Source organism: Anabas testudineus, chromosome 13 (assembly GCF_900324465.2).
Source record: "Anabas testudineus chromosome 13, fAnaTes1.2, whole genome shotgun sequence".
Lineage (NCBI taxonomy): Eukaryota > Metazoa > Chordata > Actinopteri > Anabantiformes > Anabantidae > Anabas > Anabas testudineus.
This window is the reverse complement of record NC_046622.1, coordinates 24,748,788-24,772,338: the sequence shown is the minus strand read 5'-3', so window position 1 is coordinate 24,772,338 and position 23,551 is coordinate 24,748,788. Positions and strand designations below refer to the sequence as shown.

Below are 23,551 nucleotides of genomic sequence, written 5' to 3'. Positions count from 1 at the left end.
TCCACGTCAACACACACATCATTCACACGCTCTCACACACACATGCACTAAATGCAATCATATGCTGACCTCAGGGGAAGGGGCAGGGCAACAAGCAAAAGGCTCAGTGATAAGAAACAAAGTATATGCTTGTGTGTAATTTGAGTTGAAAATAGGAGTGTAAAACGTGAAAGCATACTGTAAATCAGTGACTGGAGTGCTTCGCGGGGGGAAAGGTGGTTTCATAAGTTAATCAATACCATAGTTCATGTTAAATACTTTGCTTTAGATCATTTAAGCTTATATACACACTAGGTTTCTGCCTGGTCTGTTCCAATAATAGCTTGTAAAAATGCAACAAGGAAAGCAAAGTAATGTTTGGCTAAGGCCAATTCACACTGACTGCATAGGGAGGTGAAATACCAATTACATCACTGCAGCCAGCGTGGGGTCCTACATGGGCCTGGCACATGTTTTTGAAACTTCTTGTTTCCCCATTGTTGGTCGGGGCGAACCATGACCCAACCACTTCCTTCTCCACTTCCTTCCAACACAGACTAATAATAAACTTTTTTATAAAGATTAACACCAACATAAAACTCAGAACTCAACAGAGAGCAGGGCTTCTGTAAGTATGATCACTTTGACTGTTGTGGATGCAGCTTGTGCGTCTCTGTCCGCAGAAACGCTCTAGCCTTAATTGTTGGCTGTCTTTAATTTGACATGGTGATCCAGAGGAATTGGTCACTTAGCAACCTTCAAATCAATTTATTACCTTCTATGGCAAATGGCGTTGGAGTTGTCACAACTTACTGTGTCATCACAATTAGAGGATTCATCTGAACAAAACTTAGAAAACCAAACAGACAATTAACAATAAATGATGAATGAATGATATGAATGAATGAAATATAATGTGTGTTGTAAATTTGAATTCTAGTGTATTTGTGATGATTTGTCATGATCATAAATTAGTGAGGAATGGCAGTGGTTAATATTGGCCTGGAACAGCTGTGTGATATGGCCTTTGTTGGGTTAATCAGCCCGATCTTACTGTAGTGTTAAGAGCATATTCAGAGATAAAAGCAGTTCAGTAAATGATCATATTAAGCATTAGGATGAGGAAACATATGCAAATTGATATGGGACAATTGAGTCTACCGGTGTACGGTGTGTTCACTATAGATGATAATCTCCTGCCAAAAGGAAGTGTACAACTTGATTTATGGAAATGTCTTGGTCAGTCCAGAGAGTCACTGGGGAGGGTGTTGATTGATTCAAGCTCTCTCTCTCTGAGGGTGGGGATTTACTGTGGGTGGGTGTGCGTGCCAGTTTGTGTGTGTGTGTGTTTAGGGGGAGAATGCAGAGACTAGGGGGGCGGGGCAGCTGCAGTGTTTTGGCCAGCACTCTATGGAGGCCAGTCTTATAAAGCACTGAGGCCGTGAAATGCATTTTATTGTCGCTTAATCCTCAAACTGTGGCAGAGCCCCATTTCACACTTGATTCTGGGGGCCTCCTTCTGCTTGTGGGTGAGTACATGCTCACACTCCCTGGGGGCCGTGGCTAATTGGACAAATTTGCACAGCATGAGTGGAGGCACATTCACTGCAGGAGATTTGATTTATGGGAACTGTGGTTGGATACACACACATACATGGGAAAAGATAAATATGTATAAATAAATATTTAGTACACATTTTCCACATCTGTTTTGAGATGTCCCATTCATATATTTTTATGGTGAAGAATATAATAAAATCCAATCTATAATAATATGTGAATGTAATTATCAGTGTCCAGAACATATCTACCTGCTGTTTCAGACAACTCCACCTAGCACCTACCACTACTTAAATAATATAGGAAAGAGGAAGAAAAAACTAAGTCATTTTTCTGACTTTCTTTAAACTGCTGTTCAAATAAATCATTCTATACGCAGCCTGTGGCAAGGAGTCTGAGCAGGCGTCACCTGGTTGTATAAGATCACTACTTCAAAATGATAATTGCAGTATTTCCTTACAAATTTATACTAACTGCTCTGTTGTAGCACAGAATGTTAAATACAGGAAGTATTAACTATTGACAAACAATACATATTTATAAGGTTAATAAATATTAACCTTGTAGATTTAGGTTTCAGTGTAATAATTTATCATTGGCTCTATTTCTATAAAATAAGCTGTATTTATGTGTCTTAAGTTAAAAAAAATTTTTTATAGATACTGAAAGACACAGTTGCTAAATAGAACCAAATACATTCCATATAATAACTATTGTTAACAATTTTCTAGTCCTCTGTAATCTAATTGCAATGCACTGTATGACAGTATAGGCTACTTTTATTATATTTTTGTCTTCTTTCAGGCCATCTGTGCCACACTTCTTCTTTTCTTTGTTGTCTAAATAACAAAGTGGATCAACCACAGGTGTCTGTTACAGTAAAGCATCATGCAAATGTATTAGATACATTTTTATCTTAATTAACCTGCTCATCACATTTATTTTTGTATTATTTTTCCAGTTACTCCAGGTTCCTCCCACATCCAAGGACATGCAGTCAGACTAGAGTTAGGTTAGGCTAACTGGTGACTTGCACATATGTGAGTGTATCCATCCATCCCTCCATTATCCCTAACCCTAACTGCTAGTCCTGTTAAGGGTCGCAAGAGTGCTGGAGCCTATCTCAGCCTATACCAACTGTCATGGGAAAAGAGGCAGGGTACACCCTGGACAGGTCTCCATTCTATTACCGACTTACAGAAACAATAACCATTCTCACCTACGGGCAATTTAGAATCACCAATATACCCTAACATGCGAGCTTCTGGAAGAAACCCGGAGTACCTGGTGAGAATATGCAAACTTTACAGAGAAGGAACAGCAAGAATTGGTCTTTCCAGCATGTGCCCTGCCTCTTGCTCACTGGCAGCTGTGATTGGCTCCAGCACCCCCCATGACCCTCAAAGAGAAGGTCCATTGATATAATAGATGGATACAAGTCCTGTTGTAATTACCAGTCCCTCCAGAAATATGGCATGTTACAACTGCTACAATTCACACAAACCCAACCAATCCCCATTAATTCCGTACAACCTTGCAGTTTCGTCAAATCACTACTTCGTCATCGTCAACTTTTCTACAAATTTGACCTGAATTCTAAACTATGTACTGTCTTTGCTTTGCACCAGAGCTGTTGCTAAGCACTTGCTTCCACTATGTGGTGTTATTTTCATAAGGTCAAAATGATAGTTCCACTTACTTAGAAGAAAAGAAGAAGTCTGATTCCAGGATAATGTATATCATTTGTGGGCACAGGAGGCTCCTGAGGTGAGATGTCTGCAAAATTACCGCTGAAGACTGTGCAAGACAATTCCCTGATGTTCTGCACGAAAACGGTGGTAAACTGTTTTGCACTGTGTGCAACATTGTGGTGTACCACCCATTTGTGTGTGTGTGTTACTTGGAACACTCAGAGCTTTGAGGTCTGTTCTCACTGGAACCAGTTGCATTTGATTTAGAACGGATTATACAAAAAGACTGTTGCTGCAATATTCTCTCTTTACTGCATTTTCTGTGCAAAAAGACAAACACCTAGAAACATATGTCGCACTTTTTGAGATAACTTGCCACAAATTCACAATAAAAATCTTCAGAAACCCAGAATAGAAGCTATAAAAAAGTCATTTCTGTGGTACATTTCTACCATAAGGTACAGTCAGACCTCCATATACTGAAAAGTCAACTTTATGCTGCAGACTGAAAGGCCACTCAAACTCTCTAGCTGACAAGTTAGTTCCTTTAAATCCATATAACATATAACTCTCATTTGTAATTAGTTTGCTTATAGAGTTCAATGTGAACAAAAAGTGTAAAAGTCCTACAAACAAAGATAAAGTTCCACTTGCTTATTTAGGAGAAATTAAAGTGAAACGGTAGCAGCAAGGACAAACAAAGGGTGTGTTCGGATCTAGCACAAGTTTAGTTGCAGTATTTCCTTTGCTTGAGAAAGTACATGGACTGACATTCAGACTAGTGCAGGTCACATAATCTGGAAAACTGGTAGGGAACCAGAGAAACCTGCTTTCCACAGGTAGATTTCACTTGTATAATGTAGATTTCTCTGCCATGTATTGCTAACCAGGTTTGAGCTTTTTAGGGTTTTGTTAAAATAGCTGATTTCTAGCAAAATAAGAAAAGATAATACCAACATTCAGATTCTGACACTGATAAAATGTTTTGGAGCTGGTAGCCATCACTATAAGAATAAAGCAAAAAAGAAAGCATCTCAGTAGGACCTATTATATTCCTGCAGCTGGAAATGTAGTTAGGGATATACAAGACAAATTGTCTAATGTCCTCACCCCATCATTCCCACCTAAACACACATATATCATGCTACACAGTCAGCCCAGCAACCCACCATTGCAGTGAACTGTTTTGGCCTGGTGTGAGCCGCCTTGTTGACTGGTTTTTCTCTGCTCTCTCATTACACTGCTTTGATGCTTCCACTGACACTTTGGTCAAAGTTTCCAACACCACAGCCATGTTGTTTAAGGACAACGCTCCATGTGTGTATCTATGTATCTCTGTGTGTTACACTGAGTGCGTGTGTGTGTTTGTCTGGATGTGCCATAGTAGTTTGGGACAGTGAACCAAACAACATAGCGGCCACACCAGCATCTGGGCCCCAGCCTGTAGAGTCACAGTGTCAGGGCAGTAAACACACACATATACACACTACAGAAAATCAGTGTCACATTTAGCTTGGCTCTCTCCCACTCCTTCCCTGTCATTTACTGTATTAGCTGTGGTCTTGGTGCTGAAATGGCCCATTATGTGGGCTGTGTGAGTGTGTATGTATATGTGTACTTGAGAATGTGTACGTGTGTGTGTGTGTGTGTGTGTCTGTCTGTTTGTATGTATGAATTTGGCTGATTATACTGTACATGTGTGCTATTGTGTGTATATATGAGAGTGAGTCAGAGAATGGTGTGCAAATGTGTGTATATCTGAGTGTGTGTTTGTCTCAGTATGTGTGTATGTGATGTTGTTGTTTGTCTCCCCACACCACCACAGTTCTGGAACGGCACTGGCCACACACTCTTTGATGTGTGTGTGTGTGTGCGTGCGTGCAAGTGTATCTTGATGTTGTGGCCACAGTGGATGACAAGACGTCCTGCTCTTTCTCAGCAGGATCCTTCCTGCAGCTGCCTGCACACACACACACGAGGTCCATCTGCTCATGGTTACCTCACCATGTTGGCCTTTTTTTGTCTTCTCTTGTCTCTTCATTGTCTCTTTCTGTCCAGTGCCTTCTGTGGTGCCACTTCTTCAGATTTTTTTGTCCTAACTTTACACTACAAGTGTTATTTAAACGCGCGTTAAAATGACACATATGTTATAACCAAAGCTACTTCCCTGGGGAACATTTGTACTAATTTTCAGTATATTAAATATGTTTACTTCATATTAAACTATTACAGAACCATAAACAAAAATCCAAGCATCCAGTGTTTTCCCCACAAACTGTATTCTCATCAGAGTGGAACAGCCCTCTGAAACACATTCAGACCACCAGGGGACACAAAAAAACATTAAACCCAGACTGGTGACTAATGAGTGCATTGAAAGCCAGACTAAATGAAATCTGTCTGCATTTGCAGCTCTTTGAGGAAAAGAGACCCCACAGTACCTGAAAAAAAAAAAAAGAATTCAAGCAAAAACATTTTACATGAGGTTTCCAGAGTTCACAAAAACATATTTTAATGCTGCATTATGTAAGTTGAGTTGTCTAATTCTGAATCAATTATTATATTATAATTATTAGATTAGATTTTATTAATAACGCACACCCACTTTTACATGGTGCTGGGTGTCTATTTAGTGTCTTTGAAGGCAAGTAAAGACCATGAGTCTCAGCAGCTGCCTTTCACTCGGATGCTGATAGCGTTGGTGTGTGTCTGTTTTTGTTTGTGCTGTATGTATGCATGTGTGTGCTCCAGTCTCAGGAGAGGCACAGCTCATTGGTTTTCTCAATGGAGGCTGTCAATCTATCTAGTTTCCTTTTCCAGTTTGCTACACATGCACATGAACAAACATACTTGCGTGTGCATGTGTATGTGTGTGTGTGTGTGTGTGTGTGTGTGTGTGTGTGTGTGTGTGTGTGTGTGTGTGTGTGTGTGTGTGCGTGCACACACGCACGCACATGCATGCTGCCCCTCCAGGATTTATTGTTGTTCACCACTGTGGCCCAAAGTAAATGGATGACGTATCAACCTTGTTTTCTCTGCTTCCATTGTCTGCGGGTCATCTGGAAGTGTTTTAGACGCCAATGGCTGCTCAGTGCGGGATGCTCTGAATCATTCAGAGACTCCCCATAACAATATTTCCATTGTTTATTTGTTTTCTTGTTCTCTTCTTTTCCTCATGTCTGGTTGGAGGAGGGGGATAGGTGTGGGTGTGTGCGAGGGGGTCAAAATGCAAAGAAGCAGTTAGTTTGAACATCAATAAATACAAAATCAAACAGAATTTACGTTACTGTTTTCTTTAAGAACCTTTTGTGTAATTTTCTTGTTAGTTTTTTCTTAGTTTGGGAAGTTGTGCATTGTTATTGACTTTCTTTAGAGTTTTCTCTTTACCTTGTGTGACTGAAAAAGTTTTGAAAATGATGTCATTGAGGTTCTTTTATTTTGGAACTTGCAACTGTCAACTAATTTGATACTGGGAAAACTCATTTAAGAAAATCTGTAATAAGAGAAATGAAAGAAATGGCATTAAAGGAAAAGTAAGGGAAACTAATACTGTAAGGAAACATCCAACATGGAACAACAGTTTCACTGAAACATAGTAGACACACAGAGAGAGAGTGTATGTGTGGGTGTGTGTGTGTCAGCACCATCCTCCATCCTGCATGTGTGTGTGTTCACAGGAGGTTGCACTTCTCCCTGCTGTTTGTGCACATTTATATCAGTGTAAGTGTAGGTGAATATTGTACTGTATATAAATCTAGCTATTCTTTTATGTGTGTGTGTGTGTGTGTGTCTGTGTGTTCATCCCACTTTCTGTGTGGTGTTTGTGTGTGCTTGTGTGCATGTGTGTGTTTGTGTTGGCTGTGGCCAGCGGAGATCGATGGTCTGTAAAGTGGATTCCTTATTGGCCTGTTTGCTTTGGCAGCTCTTGAAAGAAGCCCACTGATTACACTCCCAGATGTGTCATACACACACACACACACACACCACTGTTTACTGCTGCTTGCTTTCATGTCTTCGTATGTGTATGCTGAGGAGGAGGAGGGGGGAACATGCATATTATCCTTTAACCTCGTGTGCTTTGACAGGTTACATCCCATCTCCACAAGATCTCTCTCTTTTTCTCTCTCTCTCTCTCTCACACACACACACACACACATAAAATCTCTAATACCTTACTAATAAATATTGTGACAATATTTTGTCCATCTCAATTTTTCTTTTCTTTTTCTTTTTTTTTTTGTTTGTTTCTTTTGTTTTGTTTTGTGTTTTTTTTAGGTGACAGTCCGATACTCAAAATTCAGTGTCGTTTTTGCCGTGCTTGTTCTTCAGCTCCCTTTACAGGGTGCATCAGTGCCAGTGTAACTGGTCAGAGGTCTAGAAAGTCTGAGGATGAAAACTAAAAAACTGAGATGACAAGCATTTTCTGAATTTTATTGAATTGCAAAAAAATCTAGGGAAATAACAAACTAATTATGGAATTATATGTGTTACTGTATATCAAATAATAACTAGTTATTATTGTAATACATATATACTTTAAATTATTTGATATTTTTAATCATTACAGTGTTTTAACAGTTATATACTTTAGCGATTTGAATTGAAATAAAAAAAATAATAATTTTCTGATTTTAATTTTACTTTCTTTTTTTTACGATTTTTTTATTACTATTTTTTTAATTCTTCACTCTAAAAGGTTATGTTATAGAGTGTTAATTTAACCTAACTTGAATGTAGTTTTTTGTTTGTTTGGTTGGTTTTGTTTTGTTTTTTTTTAATGAGATGCTATTTAGTTTCTTGCTTATATTACCCCTTTTTCATCTATATTTAATTGTCCATTTGCTGGGGATGGATGTGTATGGAGGTGACAGAGTGGCTGTGACAGCATCTATGTGACTAATGCTGTTAGCATGGAGTCCCCGCCTCCCACCAACATGTCCTGTCAATATCAATGTAAAGCTGCTGGACTGTTATGGTAGATGGCAAGATAGACAAGGAGTTAAAAGTCTGTGTGTGTTTAGGAGAGTGAGATTGTGTGTATGTAGTGTGTGTGTGTCTGTGTGTATGTGTGTGTGTATGTCCCAATAAAATCGTCACTCCTGACATTTTTACTGCAGGTAAGTGGAGGGTGAATTTATGGTGCTGGTTTGGAGGCTTGGCTGGCCTCAAGCTGGACACTTATTCACACACAGATTGTTTAATTTCAACTAGTCAGATTCATATTCATACAGTCTGTCATTTCAAAAGTTATTGTCCCATCATTGAGAAGTGCACATACCCTGACAGAGCAGTGCAGATTAAACCAGAGCCCAGCTACACAACAAGGGACGTTGACAAAAAACGTGCAAACTGCATATTTGCTGTGATGCAGATCAGATACAGTCGTGCGTGAGACTGATCATTTACCTTTGAGTGCAAACCAAAGCCCAGGGTCAGTTGACTGGTAGAAAACAGAGGAGAAGGTCTTACAGGTCATTAGTTAGGGGAACAGAATTGTTTTTTTATGCATGCATGTTGATGTGCGTGGTGGTGGATTGGTCAGAAAACATTTGCCCAGTCAGAGGAGTAGATGTACAGTAAATTAGTGCTCAACACAATACCCCAGGGTTGCACATCCAGACTGATGGTTCACAACCATGCTTTGCTTGCTGAGATAAGCAACTTGTAAACTGTATACAACAATTGAAATCAAAATGATAACAGGCATAAAGCAGGCCATAGGATTACACTGCAAGGACACAGAGATGTCTGTATATAGAGAGGAGGAGCGAGAGGAGCCCCAGTCTACAATGGCCAAAGCAGGCAAATGGCTCTGAAGAGGCAAAAACAAGGACATGAGAGGAAAGAGGAGAGGAGGCCATTCCCAGGTGGCTGGTTGGCTTCCAATATAATTCTCCCCAAACTTGACAAGGAAATGAAATGGGCCCCCCCTCCCTTCCATCCAGTACGATTAATTCCCTGTAAGATGCTTGCTTTTAGACCCAGGAGAGAGACACGATAATGGAGGATTTATTTGCTTAGAATGAAGAGGCTAGTGGAGTAGGGTTGGCTGTTTCATAATGCTTTTCTCTCCCCCTCAGCTGGCTGTTTGTCTCCTCCTCTCCCCTCCATCTCTCAGTCCACCTCTGCTTTTCTGCCACTCGGTCATTCTCATTTTTGTCTTGCTGCATGTAGTTGCTATTCTAGATTGATCGCACTACATTTGCTTATATTACAGCTGGTTAGATGGAGCATAAGTTGTCTGAGGTGCTTTAGAAGCTAGTAACACAACTGTACATCTATCTCTCACTCTATCCCCCCTGGCCCTCTCTGTGGTGTGATAAGGCCAGCTTAGGGACACATTAGGTGAGGCAGGGTGTTAAGATCAAATAGGATTGTGGAGGATTTCCAGGAACACAGGGCTGTGGCTTTGGTGCTGGGAATCCTCTTCGTTTACGCCCCTGAGAGGAAGCCAGACACAGTACAGTATTCATCAGCACTGCTCACACAGCCCACCACAGCACGCAGCACGACACCTCTGTCCAGCTTTGGCAGGCAGGGCGGGATGAAGGCAATGGAAAATGGTCCGCGGTCCCCCATGTCAAAGCTGGGTTTAGACAGACGGCGACGGCAGCATTGTATATGAGTAGGTCTGTTTTGTAAATAACACTAAGGTATTTATTTGTGCTCCAGTAAACAGTGGACAGAACCAGTTTAGATTTGGATTGGATGACTTTACAAAAAAAAAGGAGGGTTGAGATCGAGGCAGGCGACAGACAGACAGACAGAAGGAAGTGAGCAAATTCTGGGTGATTGATAAAGTCCTGTGACCCTTTCACACACAGTGTGTAACACACAGATGACTAGGCATATACACACTCCCTCATTCTCACACACATGCATATATATACACAGGCGGTGACACACACAAACCCTGTAATTAAATATCGTGCAGAAAGCAAACATTCTCTTGTAAACAGATCATCTGTCATCTCTATAGCTTAATCCATATCCTTTATGGCAAATGGAGAAACAGGCGAGCGCGCACACACCCCTGCAGCCTGTCAAACAAACAAATGAGTCCGGAGTCCCTGTGAAAGTCATCACCATGACCATCCCAGCTTCATCATCACGTTAGCCTGCTCCATTACACAGCAACACGATCCAGCCTGAAATCAATTAGCTGGCCATGCTAACACCGTGAAGTGTACACTCCCCAATCTTTGTTTTGGTTTGATGGAAAACAATGTCTAGCACCCAGAAGGGAGTTTTAGTTATGTGGGCGCCACGTTTCTGACCAGATGAAAGATGCTTTGGACCAGTTCAGTGATGACTCTGAATCTGGGAAAATAATGACAATGACTGTTTGTTTCTCTGAGTTATAGTTTTAGAAATGTATTACATGTATGTAACATTTCAAATAAGAGTATAACAAATTGATTAGATTAGTTATATCTTGTTGTTATTGATGATATGGTTGTTAGTATGATATCATCTACAGATAAAAGTAAAACACAGAGTTTAAATAATATTTAGGCTTTGTAACTTTTAGATTCATAAAATAATGGCATATATTCATATATTCATATATTCAAATATTCAAATATTCAGACTGAAAAATTTGGCAATATGCAGCCAGTGCAGCTCTAAACAAGCTGATCAACTGGTTCCAACATGACTTTCCACAATGAAAACTAAGCTTTCACACTCACCTGCAGTCTTTGTTTGTGGTACCACAACACTTTGAAGCATAAATATTAGAACAGGTAGGTGAAAGCCACTAATAAGTAAGTAAGTAGAGGTAAGTAAGAGAGGTAGTCCACAAGATGAACATTCTTGCTAGCTAGTTTAATCCTGACACACTGTACAAAATAATTTTTGTTGATTCTCTAAATCTATAATAATATAGAATTAAATTGCAATTATATTTTTACTATGAATAATTATTTTACAAAGCATTATGGTGTTATAAAAAAAAAACAACATAAATCTACATCATCATTAAAGGTCGTGTTCCACTTCCTTTAGCCTTGACCACAGCATCCTGACACACTCCTGGCACCAGACAGTACACTCACTGTACAACAGGCATGTCCCCCCGGAAAAGAAGGGATTTTTCTACTTCATCAGTTTTGTGTTTGTGTGTCTGTGTGTGTGTGAAACTGAAACCTGAAACTGTGAAAGAAATAAAACAATATGTGGAGTTATTTCAGACATTGTCAGGTCTTCGAAATAAGCAGTACATACGCTCTTTCAATCACCTAGTTGCCTTTTCTGACAGATGCACAGTCGATGCATTGGTACTGCAGACAGTCCATGCAAACACATGAACCCATCCACAGAGAGAGAAACTTTCACGTTGGATTGCAAACACTTGGATTCTGACATACTTGGCCTTCTTTGGTTCACAAACTGGCTAGTTGGTTTTGCTGGTGTAGCTTTGGTTTACACTCACAGGAACTGCACAATAGCTCAGAAAAAGTTTTATTTAGTTGGATTTAAATTTGCACATTGAATTCTAATGTAATTGTGTTTTAATTTTTCAATTAATTTTGCTAATTAGTACATTTGTGCAAAATATCCGAAATAACTGCATTTAACCAACTGGAAACCAACTGGTCATTTTAGGGACTGAGGAGTCTGCTGCAGGGAGACTCTGGAGGAAGACAAGAAAATGGATTGTGGCGTCATTTTCTTGTGTTATTAGACACTTCATTCAGTAGTGCTGGCTTGGCCATCCTTGACAAATACGTGTTTTTAAACTGGTATTATAAGCATCAAACGGGTGAGGGAGAGGCTTGTGGTACGTGGCTGTGAATTGGCAGTGGTACTGCCAACCATATATCCAATTCATATATCTTGACATGAAATAAATGTCACTGTGCATGTGCACAAAAACACGCTACACTCAAAAGGATCATACATATGCCACACTTGTACAAATATAGGTCACACATACAGGCTGTCAGTACACGCCTGCTCATTTGTCAGCAAACACACCCTTTCAGGGTTCTGCTTAGTGTTAAAAATATGACCTTCCTCTAATCAGTGCTTGCTTCAGCTCATTATTAATGCCCTCTGGAAACCAACACCAGGACCAGAGAGAGGTCATTTTCAAGGTAACTTTAATTTCCCTTCTCTTTTCACCTCCACGCCCTCTTTTCCTACAACATTCATTAGTGCAGCAGAACCATCAAAAGACATCTACAGCTAGAACAAACCCTGCCAAAATCGCCGGTAGCCTGCTGACTTTGGCATGAGGCTCTTTACAGATGGGTTTAAATAGTTAAAAAGTACCAGCGCCTGGTTTACTCTGTCATTGTCAAAACAAGCATGTTGATACATTAAGTTCCCTAATCAATGTCAGCTGCTTTTTATCACCATATTGAATTACTTTGCTCCCTTGCTACTGTGTAAAATAGCAGATTGAATAAGTGATGGTCTTTCTTAACAAAGGCTATCTTAAATATTGTACAAAGGTTTTCTAAGTAACACATAGATTCAGTAGATGCATACATGGATGATTAGATGGTTTCCAGTCCAATCACCTTTTCTTTGTTGGTGAGGACTACTGTATAACTCTGTCTAAAAATGTGGCCTCAGCAGTGCAGATGTCATTACTAAACTGTGCCACACTGTTGCACTGATTATAATGGTCTTCATTTGGGATCTTTTTTGGCCAGAAGACATTTTTGTGCCCTTTAGAACAACATCTGTTTGTCATGATGTCTACAGTGCATCCAGAAAGTATTTACAGCGCTTAACTTTTTCCACATTTTGTTATGTTACAGACTTATTCCAAAATAGATTAAATTCATTCTTTTTGTTAAAATTCTACAAAATGTATTATTATAAAGTTGAACTTAGGTGCATCCTGTTTCCACTAATCATTCTTGAGATGTTTTTACAGCATATATGGAGTCTACCTGTGGGAAATTCAGTTGATTGGACATGATTTGGAAAGGCATACACCTGCCTATATAAGTTCCAATAGTTAACAGTGCATGTCAGAGCACAAACCAAGCCATGGAGCTCAAGAAGTGCAGTAAAATCCCAGCAAGTGTCTCTATAGCATGTCCATGACATGACATAACTTAAATTCTTTCAAAAGATGCAATAGCAGATAGAAGGTCTGCATCTTCGGTGATCGTTAAAGACTTTTGGTTGGCTGTCAAGGAAAATGAAGGGAAAGGATAGCAGGGAGGAGAAAGTGTAGTAGTAATTTCAAGATTGTGACAAATTTGATGCTTGGCAACACATATCCATGAGGAAATGACAGCGTCGTTGTTCACATACTATTTTTTGTACTTTGTATGTGTCTGGGGGATTTAAAAAATATGCCATGAAGGGGCAGTGGTGACATGATGTCAAATGGTATGTAGGTCCAGGTAGTTGTGGGAAAACTTGATATATTTTTTTCACACTTATCATTATATTGATAGTAGTTTGATGCGCGACTGCATCTTATGAATCCATAGCGTTACTTTCTGATGGCATGCACAAACAATCGTCCAAATCACTGGTGGCAATGTAGAGGCGCCATGTCAGTATCCTCTGTACAGTAGTTAAAAGCAGATATATCTCCAGCCTTTGACATATTGTCATCCCCTAGGATGAGCTGGAAGACATTGCACAGTTCTGTAAGGGTTGATGTGATGCTGTGTATGTTTGTACAGGCCCTTTCATTGTTTGTCTCCTCTCAGGTGCCCACACTGTGTATTTACACACCACATAATAAAAACAACTGCATAATAAGCCCACAAAAACACATAAGCCCACACACGTAGTCTACGTGTGTTTGCCTGATATGTGTGCAAACTTGAGCATTTACAGTATGTGCTGTGCCGTCATCACCCAGGGCTGTAGTACACAAGTAAACCACTCTATGACAATATACAGTAATGAAGGCATCTTCTCTCTCTACTGTCCACTCCCCAACAGGCAGATTGCTGCCCACCCGGAGCCTGGTATTGCTGAAGGTTTCTTCCATTAAAGGATGTTTATCCTCTCCACTGTTGCCTAAAGCTTGCTCAGGCGGGATTGTTGGGTTCTCTCTATGAATTTATACATTATTTTGTGAAGTAACTTGAGATAACTCTGTTATGATTTGGCGTTATATAAATAAGCTTAAATAGAATTTAATTGAGTCTGGTTTACAGCGGATGGTGGAAACTAGTTGCAGGGAATGGCCCCCATTCATTCACATGACCATTAGTGATTTACACTGGTGCTGTGGGGTAACTCCTGGCTTAAAGTTGGCAGTGAATTGGTTAGAACTGAGGGCTGCAGTTGTTTGACACCAAACTTGAAAAATGTGATTGTGGGGTCCATTGGAAGCAGATTATTCCAGTCCAGCTATATGACAAACCATGTGAACATGGGTGTCTAAATGGCTGTGAATTTTATGAAACAAAATAAATGCAGCACAGGCAGTCATATTTAGAGTGACCTAAGCTTCAAAAGCACTAGCCTTTACATACTTACCATAATGCATGTAATTAATTTCATTAGAATTAAACAATTATCATTGTTTAATCATAGTGCCAATGCTAACTTAAAACTATTGGTGGATGTGGGAAATTCAATTGACTTAGTAATACATTTTATGGATTAAGGAAACTTAAAAAGCAAGATGACATGGTGCCGACATAGACCTCTGCACGCCACAGCTTATTGTTAGAGTGTGTGCCTAAGTGTGAGAAAAGCATTTCTGCTGTGTAATCTGACAGGGCACCAACTATCTTAGTGGCGTGTGTGTGTGTGTGTGTGTGTGTGTGTGTGTGTGTGTGTGTGTGTGTGGACCTGTCTGCAATTAACTGCATACAGTGCCTTGAGGCAGACCCCAATATTGATGGGGATTACTAACACTTAGCCGACACCACTGAGACTGCGAAGGGAGTAAATGATTTAGAAACACTGGCCTTAATGTAATGAAAGAAGGCCCAGCCTGTCAAGAACACACACACACACATGCACACACACACATACCTTCATAGTGGTGCTAATCCTGCGAGCTTACATCTCCATTAACACTAACCATGCACCACAAACCTTCCCTTCCAGCTAGCTAGCACTCACACACTTAGTGTATCCCTGAGGATATCAGAGACACACTCCCTTGCTCTCTGTCTCCCTAACACACACATACAAACACACGGCCTGAAGGGATGTCAATATCGGTTCGCAGCACAGTCAGAAACGTGCACGTGAGTGAAAGCCTTCAAAAGAGTGTTTTTCTAAAGTTTTCTATATAATGCATGGACGGCTTGTCTAATAAACCTAATAAAGTCTGTGTGGTTCCCACCTACACTACTGTACCACCTGATTTATGATCTATTTGTTAGGCACAGACTGTTCCCGTTTTCCCAGTGCTTGATTTCCCAGTAACACCACTCACGCAGACTCTGTCTTACACACACACACACACACACACACACACACACTATTACATATTATATAGCACCCATAATAAAGAAATTAGTTCAATCAGCTCCCTCGCACTAAAGCCTAATTAACTAAGCGCTAACCAGGCATTCATGTCTTAAGTGCATAGGTAACCCAGAAACTGTGGTATGAGGCCTTAGAACATTATACTTTCAGCTGAGCGAGACATTTACACAGCCACTAGTTCAGATTTGGCATGAAGGAAATGTGCTGTAATTTCACCAGAAATAGTCAACTGTGATAGACATAAAGCTAGACATAGACACGGGTCACTAATTTAATGAAAAAATCAAGTATTGATGAAAGAGGTTTTGCACCAGCCCTCTCTACAGTTTCTTATCCTACAGCTCTATTCCTTTTTTCCTCAACAAACCTCAGTAAAGTGTTCCAAGTTGGATTCATCAAACCCTCTTAACCACACGAGCTTATTGTAAATAGTTCTTATTACTTGATGAATGCCATCTGTTCATTAGTGAGTTCCTCTACGTGTAAGCATTCACGACATTTGATCGGTATAATAAATACCCACAAGTGTAAAAAAAGAGAAACATCACACAGCAGAGGAGTCCGGAAACAACAAATTTATCAAAGTCAGTTGTGGCTTTGGAAAAGCCAGAGTAGGTCAAACTGTATTTATATGTCTGCAGACTATATGTCATAAAAGTAATTTGAAAAGTTGTAAATGTAGCCTCTCTAATGATCATGTTTTCACTATTTCTGAAATGGAGCACTGCTTTAGAGATGTTCACAGATGAATAAAATCTCAGTTAACATCATCAAATTGAATGTCCACATGTCCGCATGTTGTAGAGGTGAGTGTGATATGCTATGTGTGATGTCTATGTTTGCCCTGGCATTATAGGTATACACACTCACACACACACACCCTGCTGCAGTGTGATTAAATCTTAAAGGAAAGTAGCACGAACTGGAGGGATAAGTAGGGCCAGTATGAAGGGGGCTAACAGCTGGGTGGAGAGTGGCTTTTAATCCTGCCGGGTTTTAACATGATGGAGGGAAAAACAACAATCCAGGCCGTGTGCTTTGAGTCCTCCTTTTCCTGCCAACAACACATCCTCACATTTCCAAAGATTTAGAGACAGAAATTAAAAAGGGAAAAAAAACCTCAATAAACAGATACAGTATGCGTCCCTGCACACCAATACAGTGGATAGATGTGCTTCTTGTTTTGTAGCATTTCAGTTAATTGTACTACTGTCAGTATTATACAATATCTTGCACATTGAGCTCTTATAGAATTGAATCTGTTCAGCAACACATTCCCAAACAGATCGAAGCAAACTACTGTTTCCCATCAGGGAACCATGGCCTTAGACTTAAAGGTACATCAGCTTCTTTACACTCGCACATTCTGAAGGTGTGATGAAGCCAACTGAACCATGTCACCTGCAAAAAACAGCAAAGCCAGTTGTGAGGTCCCCAAATTCTCCTGCTGCACCTTGAGATTGTGTCCATGCGAATCCCAAACACAGGACAACTCTGGCAGAGGCTAGTACCAAGACATGTTTGAGTTGGCAATAAGAATACGAAAGAAGACCGGATGGCTCATGACAACACTCCCAGAAACTCCTACACCCACACTATGATTTGTGTGTGGTAGTCTTGCCACAGAACTTGTTAGTTGTTACTTAGATAAAGATTTAACTGTATGTTCTTCAGTTCTGCAGCAAATCATTCTTCATGAAGGGATGAACACCTCTCAGATAGTAACATTTCAACAGTCCTAATTTACTGCAGCCACATTGTGTGACATGGAGTTACAACAAATGAATCAGCCCATCTGTCATGTTGGACAAACTATAACCGTGTATGCACACCTTAATATAAAGCCAGAAGCAGGAACTGTGATACTGCTTGAATAGATGCACAGCTTTTCTGTTCGACACTTGTGAGACACACAACTGATTGAAAAGTTTCTTATTTAAATAAGCCTTTGGAGAAAAAAAAAACAATGGAGCAAAATCTTTTTTTAAAATGTTCATGTGGAAACTCTCAGTTATTAATATTTCCTGATATCACTATTTTCAAGCCTTTTAGTGAAACAGTTATGTCACATATGAGCTAAATGTTTAAAATTTATATTAATAAAATAAAATAAAATAAAAAAACAAATATTTTGATGGTACCCGTATTAAAAGCTATTTCAAACTGCTGAACATCCCTACTGACTATCAGCAATTGGTAGTTTTAGTCTGAAGCTATCAGTATCAGCCTTCAAATACCCATGCTGGTCAAAGCATGGTCTGATAAACCCAAAGCTCTTCCTAACCTTCTGCCAAGCTCTTATCATCCAGAAAAGCCACTGCAGTCAAAACCTTTGATCTGCCTGGCTTACTGGCTATCTGGGAGCAGACTACTGTGTATGTTCGTGTGTGTGTGTGTGTGTGTGTGTGTGTGTGTGTGTGCGTGTGTGTGGATACACCCTGAGGCCTGGCCAATCTCAGCTCCGCTGTAGGCCAGTGACAGGTGCTAATGCCGGGGCGAGAGGCTGCACGGCCCTCCGTGCTCCCTACTGCGATAACACTGACCGACCTCCAAAACCAGAAAAACACACACACACACTCACTTTCACTCTCTCATACACAGTGTCTTAGCCTCCTGATAACTTTGCTGCACTTCAGAGGCAGTCTGTGTGTATGTTGGATTGATTTTTCAAAGGATTCCCCTTTAGTGCCAACAGGCACTTCCATCAAAGCTGACCGTGAGAGCCTTTTGAGTGGATGGGTGTGTGAAGTGTGTGTGTACGTATGCGTGTCAAACAACAACTCTATGTTTTTGTGGAGGTGATATGGTATTATGTCCTGTATGGTGGTTGATTTAATGCTGTATAACTGGTGTGTGCGTGCGTGGACGTGTGTGTGTGTGTTTGTGTGGAATTGAATTTTGTAGCTGTAAAGGCCCATCTGGACAACACAGCTTAGTGTTACCGAGTGAAGTGTGGCTCATTGCTCACAGAGGTACAACAGACTAAAACCTCTAGTTGACCATTTGGCAGAGGCTTTACATGCCTGTGTATATTAAAATGTTATTAAATCAATCTTTTTGAAGCTGTTCACACAAGTCTTAGTGTGGGCAGACATGTAGGATGGGAAGATTGAAACACTTTGATTTGTTAGACTATCATACATTTTATAGAAATCAAATAATCACATTGAATGTGAAATTGAAGTAGATAAATAAGTGATTGAATTTAGCACTGATGTTCTAGTCAGTCGCCAGTCACTGTCAACCTGTGCTTGTCCATGTTCTGTACTGAAGTTCCAGCATGTAGAGACACTCACATAAAAACACAGATTGTGCACATAGATGCTGGTCTTTCCAGGACAGGAAGATCCTTTGATGTCATCCTGTCTGTGTTCTCTCTGAGGGTTGTGCTGATACCAAGACCAGGGAAGAAACATTCCTCAGTGGATGCAGTTCCACTGAAGAATGTTTAGAGAGAGAGGGAGGATTATCTACAAGACACAGTGCAGATTTATAGCTACAAGATCAGTTTGATTCAGAAAAGTTTTTGAATTAGTTAAACACAAAGCTCAGCCATATCAAATAAAAAAGTCTTAGATCACAGTAGCAGTTTGATTCAAATCTTAAAGTTCTTGGAGATGTTTCACCTTCCATCCAGAAGACGGATGGAAGGTGAAACATGGATGGATGGTTCTCCAGAACTTAAAGAAAGCCCAGTTGCCATTGCAAATCATGACCTGGATGACTGAGAATCTTCACTGATATAAAGTTGTTGTGTCTGTGGATCAACAGCAGCACAGGAGGACACTGTTTTGCAGGAACGCCCTGAGTACATTCACAACCTGCACGAGCAGCTCCACTGCTCAAGGGCACCACAGTGGTTCAGTTCTGTCAGTCTGGGGGATTGAACTGGTGACTTTCTGGTCACACCTTTCTAACCATTACCATTTGCACTGCCACACCCCAATCAGTAATGTCAAAAAAGGGGATTTTCAACACCGCCTGTGACATCACTGATTGGCATGTGGCTTGAAACGGATCATGCTTAGTTACGAGCCATTCAGGACAAAGCTAGCAGTCTTTTCTTTATGTGACCTCATACCGCTAAAGAAAACTAGTAAATAGTAAAACGTCTTTCTGTCTTATTTTTAGCTTTACGCCTGTCCCTAGCATTCTGCTAAGCTAGGCTTAATATGTATATAACGTGTAAATGTCTTTAAATCTTTCACTCTTCCCTTTTAGAATTAGATGATGTGATTTATTACTGCTGCAGGTATTCTCACCATGAGCAATAAAAAAGGAGCATATGAGGATAATGGTACAGAACTCTTAGGGTTATGCCGGTCTAGAGAGCCATGTGAAAACAAGACCTTGCACGCTGCATTCAAGAAGAAAACACCATTCAAAATGCCATTAATTTCCAGCGTCACTAAAATTTGAAAGTTCATACTCAGCCTGTTATGTGTCATGCATAGCATGTGTGGTAGTCGTTTTTTTAATGCATTCCTGCACTACAAATGTGTGATGTTCTACATTATTAAATGTATGAGCGAAAATGTTTTTCCCTTCAACATCAATAACTTGACTACACACTTTCTCCGCTGAGTTCAGCAGATCAGCTTCTTCAGACAAAGTCCCACACTCAGCTCAGCACCGTGCTAGGCCTGTCAAAGTCCGACCAACCAGGCCTACTCTGCACCTTAATCTTTTCTCCTTTCCGTCTGCCATAATTTCTGCAATCAGAGAGATCTTGCTCTTCGGAGCCAGAGAGTCTGCAACCTGTTTCTCTCTCCCTCTCTATCTGTCTCCCTCTGTGTGTTTGTGTTTGTGTGTATGTGTGTGTTTGTCAAGCCAGCCAGCCAAGTAAGCAGGCAAGCAGACAGTAAAGCAGCTGGTTTATTCTATTAGTGTGTTCATTTGACTTGGTCACTGGGCCTGCCAGCACTAAGAGGTGATAAAGGCTGAAAAGGATGATTTAGCAGTAATGTTCGTGAAGTGCTTCTGTGACTCAGCATGACAAAAAGACAACATACAAACTCAGAACAGTTTTAGCTTATGGTCAGTTCACTTCTGTGATTCAGCATCTCTCTGTTCAGACCCAGAAACAACAGCATGTGACAGACACATAAAATGACTGAGTCAAACAAGCCCGCTGTCTTCACTGTATCAGTCTGACTGTTACACATTTATAGATCTGTCTTGAGTTTTTGTATATAAAAATACACACATATACAATATAATATGTTTTAGTCTAGTCTTGCTGCATGAAATTGTCCTTGTGCAGTTCCTCAGTTTTTAATGTTTCTTTAAGTATATCTGTGGTCTCTGTATTAGTGATGTACTATCACTGCTACTTCTAACACCACGTGCTGGAGTTCTCTTTAATGAGTTGTGATGTTTGGTGAACTTTAAGCACTATGTGCTGCATATGCCTTTTATTCACAGTGTCCTCCGTATACCCACGCCACCATAAAGTGCTGATTGATGGAGCGTTACTGCAACCCTGTCTCTTGAACATTTCATGCCTATGCAACTGTACTGCAGATTATGTGATTATGCTTTTGTAGCAAACGTAATCACATAATAATGAGGTCGTAATGCAATGTATTTTTTGAACAAATGGAGAGCTACATCTTATCTTATCATTAACCACACTGACAAATTGCAGGTTCTTCCTTCTCTCGAGGGAGTTCTGAAGCTCTACTAATTTGACCTGTGGGTACTTAATGTTCTATCACTAGCTTTACTTGTCTGGTTACGCAGTTTGTCACCGAACAAAATGTTTTTGTGGAGGCCTACACATAGGTCATTAGGCATTGTGAGATCTTATACAGTCTGTGAAAAATTGTCTAATCAATTCAAGTTGCAAGGTGGCTATATCTCAAGAAAACTAAAGCAAACATAATGCACGTTGTAGTCTTAGTCTCACGATTGTTATGTAATAAAATGAAACAGGGATGACAGATGACGAATGACCACGACATGGTTTGAATCTGGCTGACTGGTGACCTTTGTTGCATATTCCTCCATGTTTCCTGTCTGCCTCTTCACTGACAAATGAAAACTAAACACCAAAAAATAAATAAACAAACTAAGAATGATTTCTTTAGTTTTTTTCAGGAAAGCGATTTTAATATTTTCAATAACTTAATAGTAGTGTGTGTGTGTGTGTTTGCAGGACCATTTGATGGACGTGGTGTGACCCTGCTGGAGGTATGTGGTAGCTGGCCAGAAAGCTTTGGCGTGCCGCGGCATAACATAGGATCAGCAGACACCAGCGACGAAGGCCTGCGGGAGAGACTGGCAGACGCCATGTCTGAGTCTCCTTCCAGGGATATAGTAGGATCTGCTACAGGTCAGTAGATGATGGACACTGCACAAATACACTCACTCCATCTCCATCAAACATGCGATTTGTTTTTGTGTTAAACTGGAGGATGAATCCCAAATAAATCCTAACTTTAGTCATTGAGCGATTTGCACAGTCCAGATTGAATGTGGGTGATGGTGAGGCACAGACATTGTTTTAGCTCTGGCTATTTTAATCTAGATTCTAGATTAACATCCAAACTGGTGATTTTACAGTGTGGTTATCGCAAATGGCAAGGAAAAATCTTGATTGAAAAGAGTGTTTTCTTATTGTGTGCAAAAAAATATCATGCTAGTAAATCTGATCTAAAATTATGCCAGAGTTCTACCTGATTCTGTGACCTGAAGACGGGCAACTTGCATAAAGATGCGCACCTGAACATGGATATTTTGTAATGTGATGCTGGTATTGGTATGTTCACTCTTTACATTCTTTAGTGGTCGCCTGGATCATTGTTTTTGTTCTGATTCATCTGCAATCTTATTATAAATGTGTCCATTGCAGCATTGTGTCTCTTTAGGTAGCTGGACTTCCTTCCTCAGTGTGGCATTGCACAGTGCACACCACTGCCAGACCAAGGTCCAGTGATGGATTAACTCACCACTAGTAGGATGTTCTGGTTGTCTGTGCGTGTCTGTGTGTGTATGTGTGCTAAGTGCATATCTGTACACGCCATGCTTTACTTTGAGGCTTCCTGCCTGTGTGTGTGTGTGTGCGCGTGCAGCAGATATGCTGTTGGCCCTGACAGTCCAAATGGTTAACTCATTTAGGAAGCGGCAGTACTCTCCCCTCCTTAAGTGAACAAGAGTTCCTTTGATTTAAATGTGTGTGGTGGAGGGTGGGGAGGAAGAGTGGGACAGCCACAGGGGTGGGGTGTGGCGGTGCTGCAGTAGGGAAGTGTGTGTGTGTGTGTGGGGGGGGGGGGGGGGGGGTCACAAGCTCCTAATGGATTTAGCATTGACTATCACCCCCCCGAAACCGTATCCAGCATGCCCCCCACCTTCCTTCTCTGTTAGGACCTAACCTTGTTTGTAGCCTCTCTCTCTCTCTCTTTCTTCTCATCACTCTTTTTTTTACTGCCCCCTCCCTCTCTCCCTCTCTGTGTCTTCATTAGATTAGATGTTGGTTGGAGGCTTCCAGACACCAGTAGTCAGTCACCCCCTTTTTTTTGTCGTCCCCCCCCACCCACCGCCGCCACCGCCGCCATAGCACTGCATCTCCCCTATTCCTCCTTTCCACCGCTTTAATGCAACACAAAATTGATTACTGATCACATTACATCAAAATATACCCATGATACACACGCACAAGCACACACTCTTTTCTGCGCCGTGAGCTGTGCTGAAGACATCATCCACAGGGAATGTGATGGACTTGCTGGTTCCTCCTTCCATTCATACAGACAGAGGGGCTTCAGTATGTGTAGGCTAATCTAATAGCGCACCACTTCTTCACTAGAACATGTAGGAAATGTCCCCATGTCTGCTAGAAGGAGCACAGTGCCGTGGATGGTCAGGAGTGTGGTGGTTTGGCTCTCTCGTTT

General features: G+C 40.6%; 1 protein-coding gene across 1 annotated transcript in view; it reads left to right on the top strand.

The window, feature by feature from the left end:
- The window catches only part of bcas3 (BCAS3 microtubule associated cell migration factor), a 281,126-nt gene that overhangs the window by 234,721 nt on the left and 22,854 nt on the right, over positions 1 to 23,551 (top strand). The window contains exon 23 of the mRNA XM_026367844.1: positions 21,817 to 21,993. Within this exon, the coding sequence (XP_026223629.1) occupies positions 21,817 to 21,993 (177 nt within the window). The remainder of the gene's footprint in view (positions 1 to 21,816; positions 21,994 to 23,551) is intronic.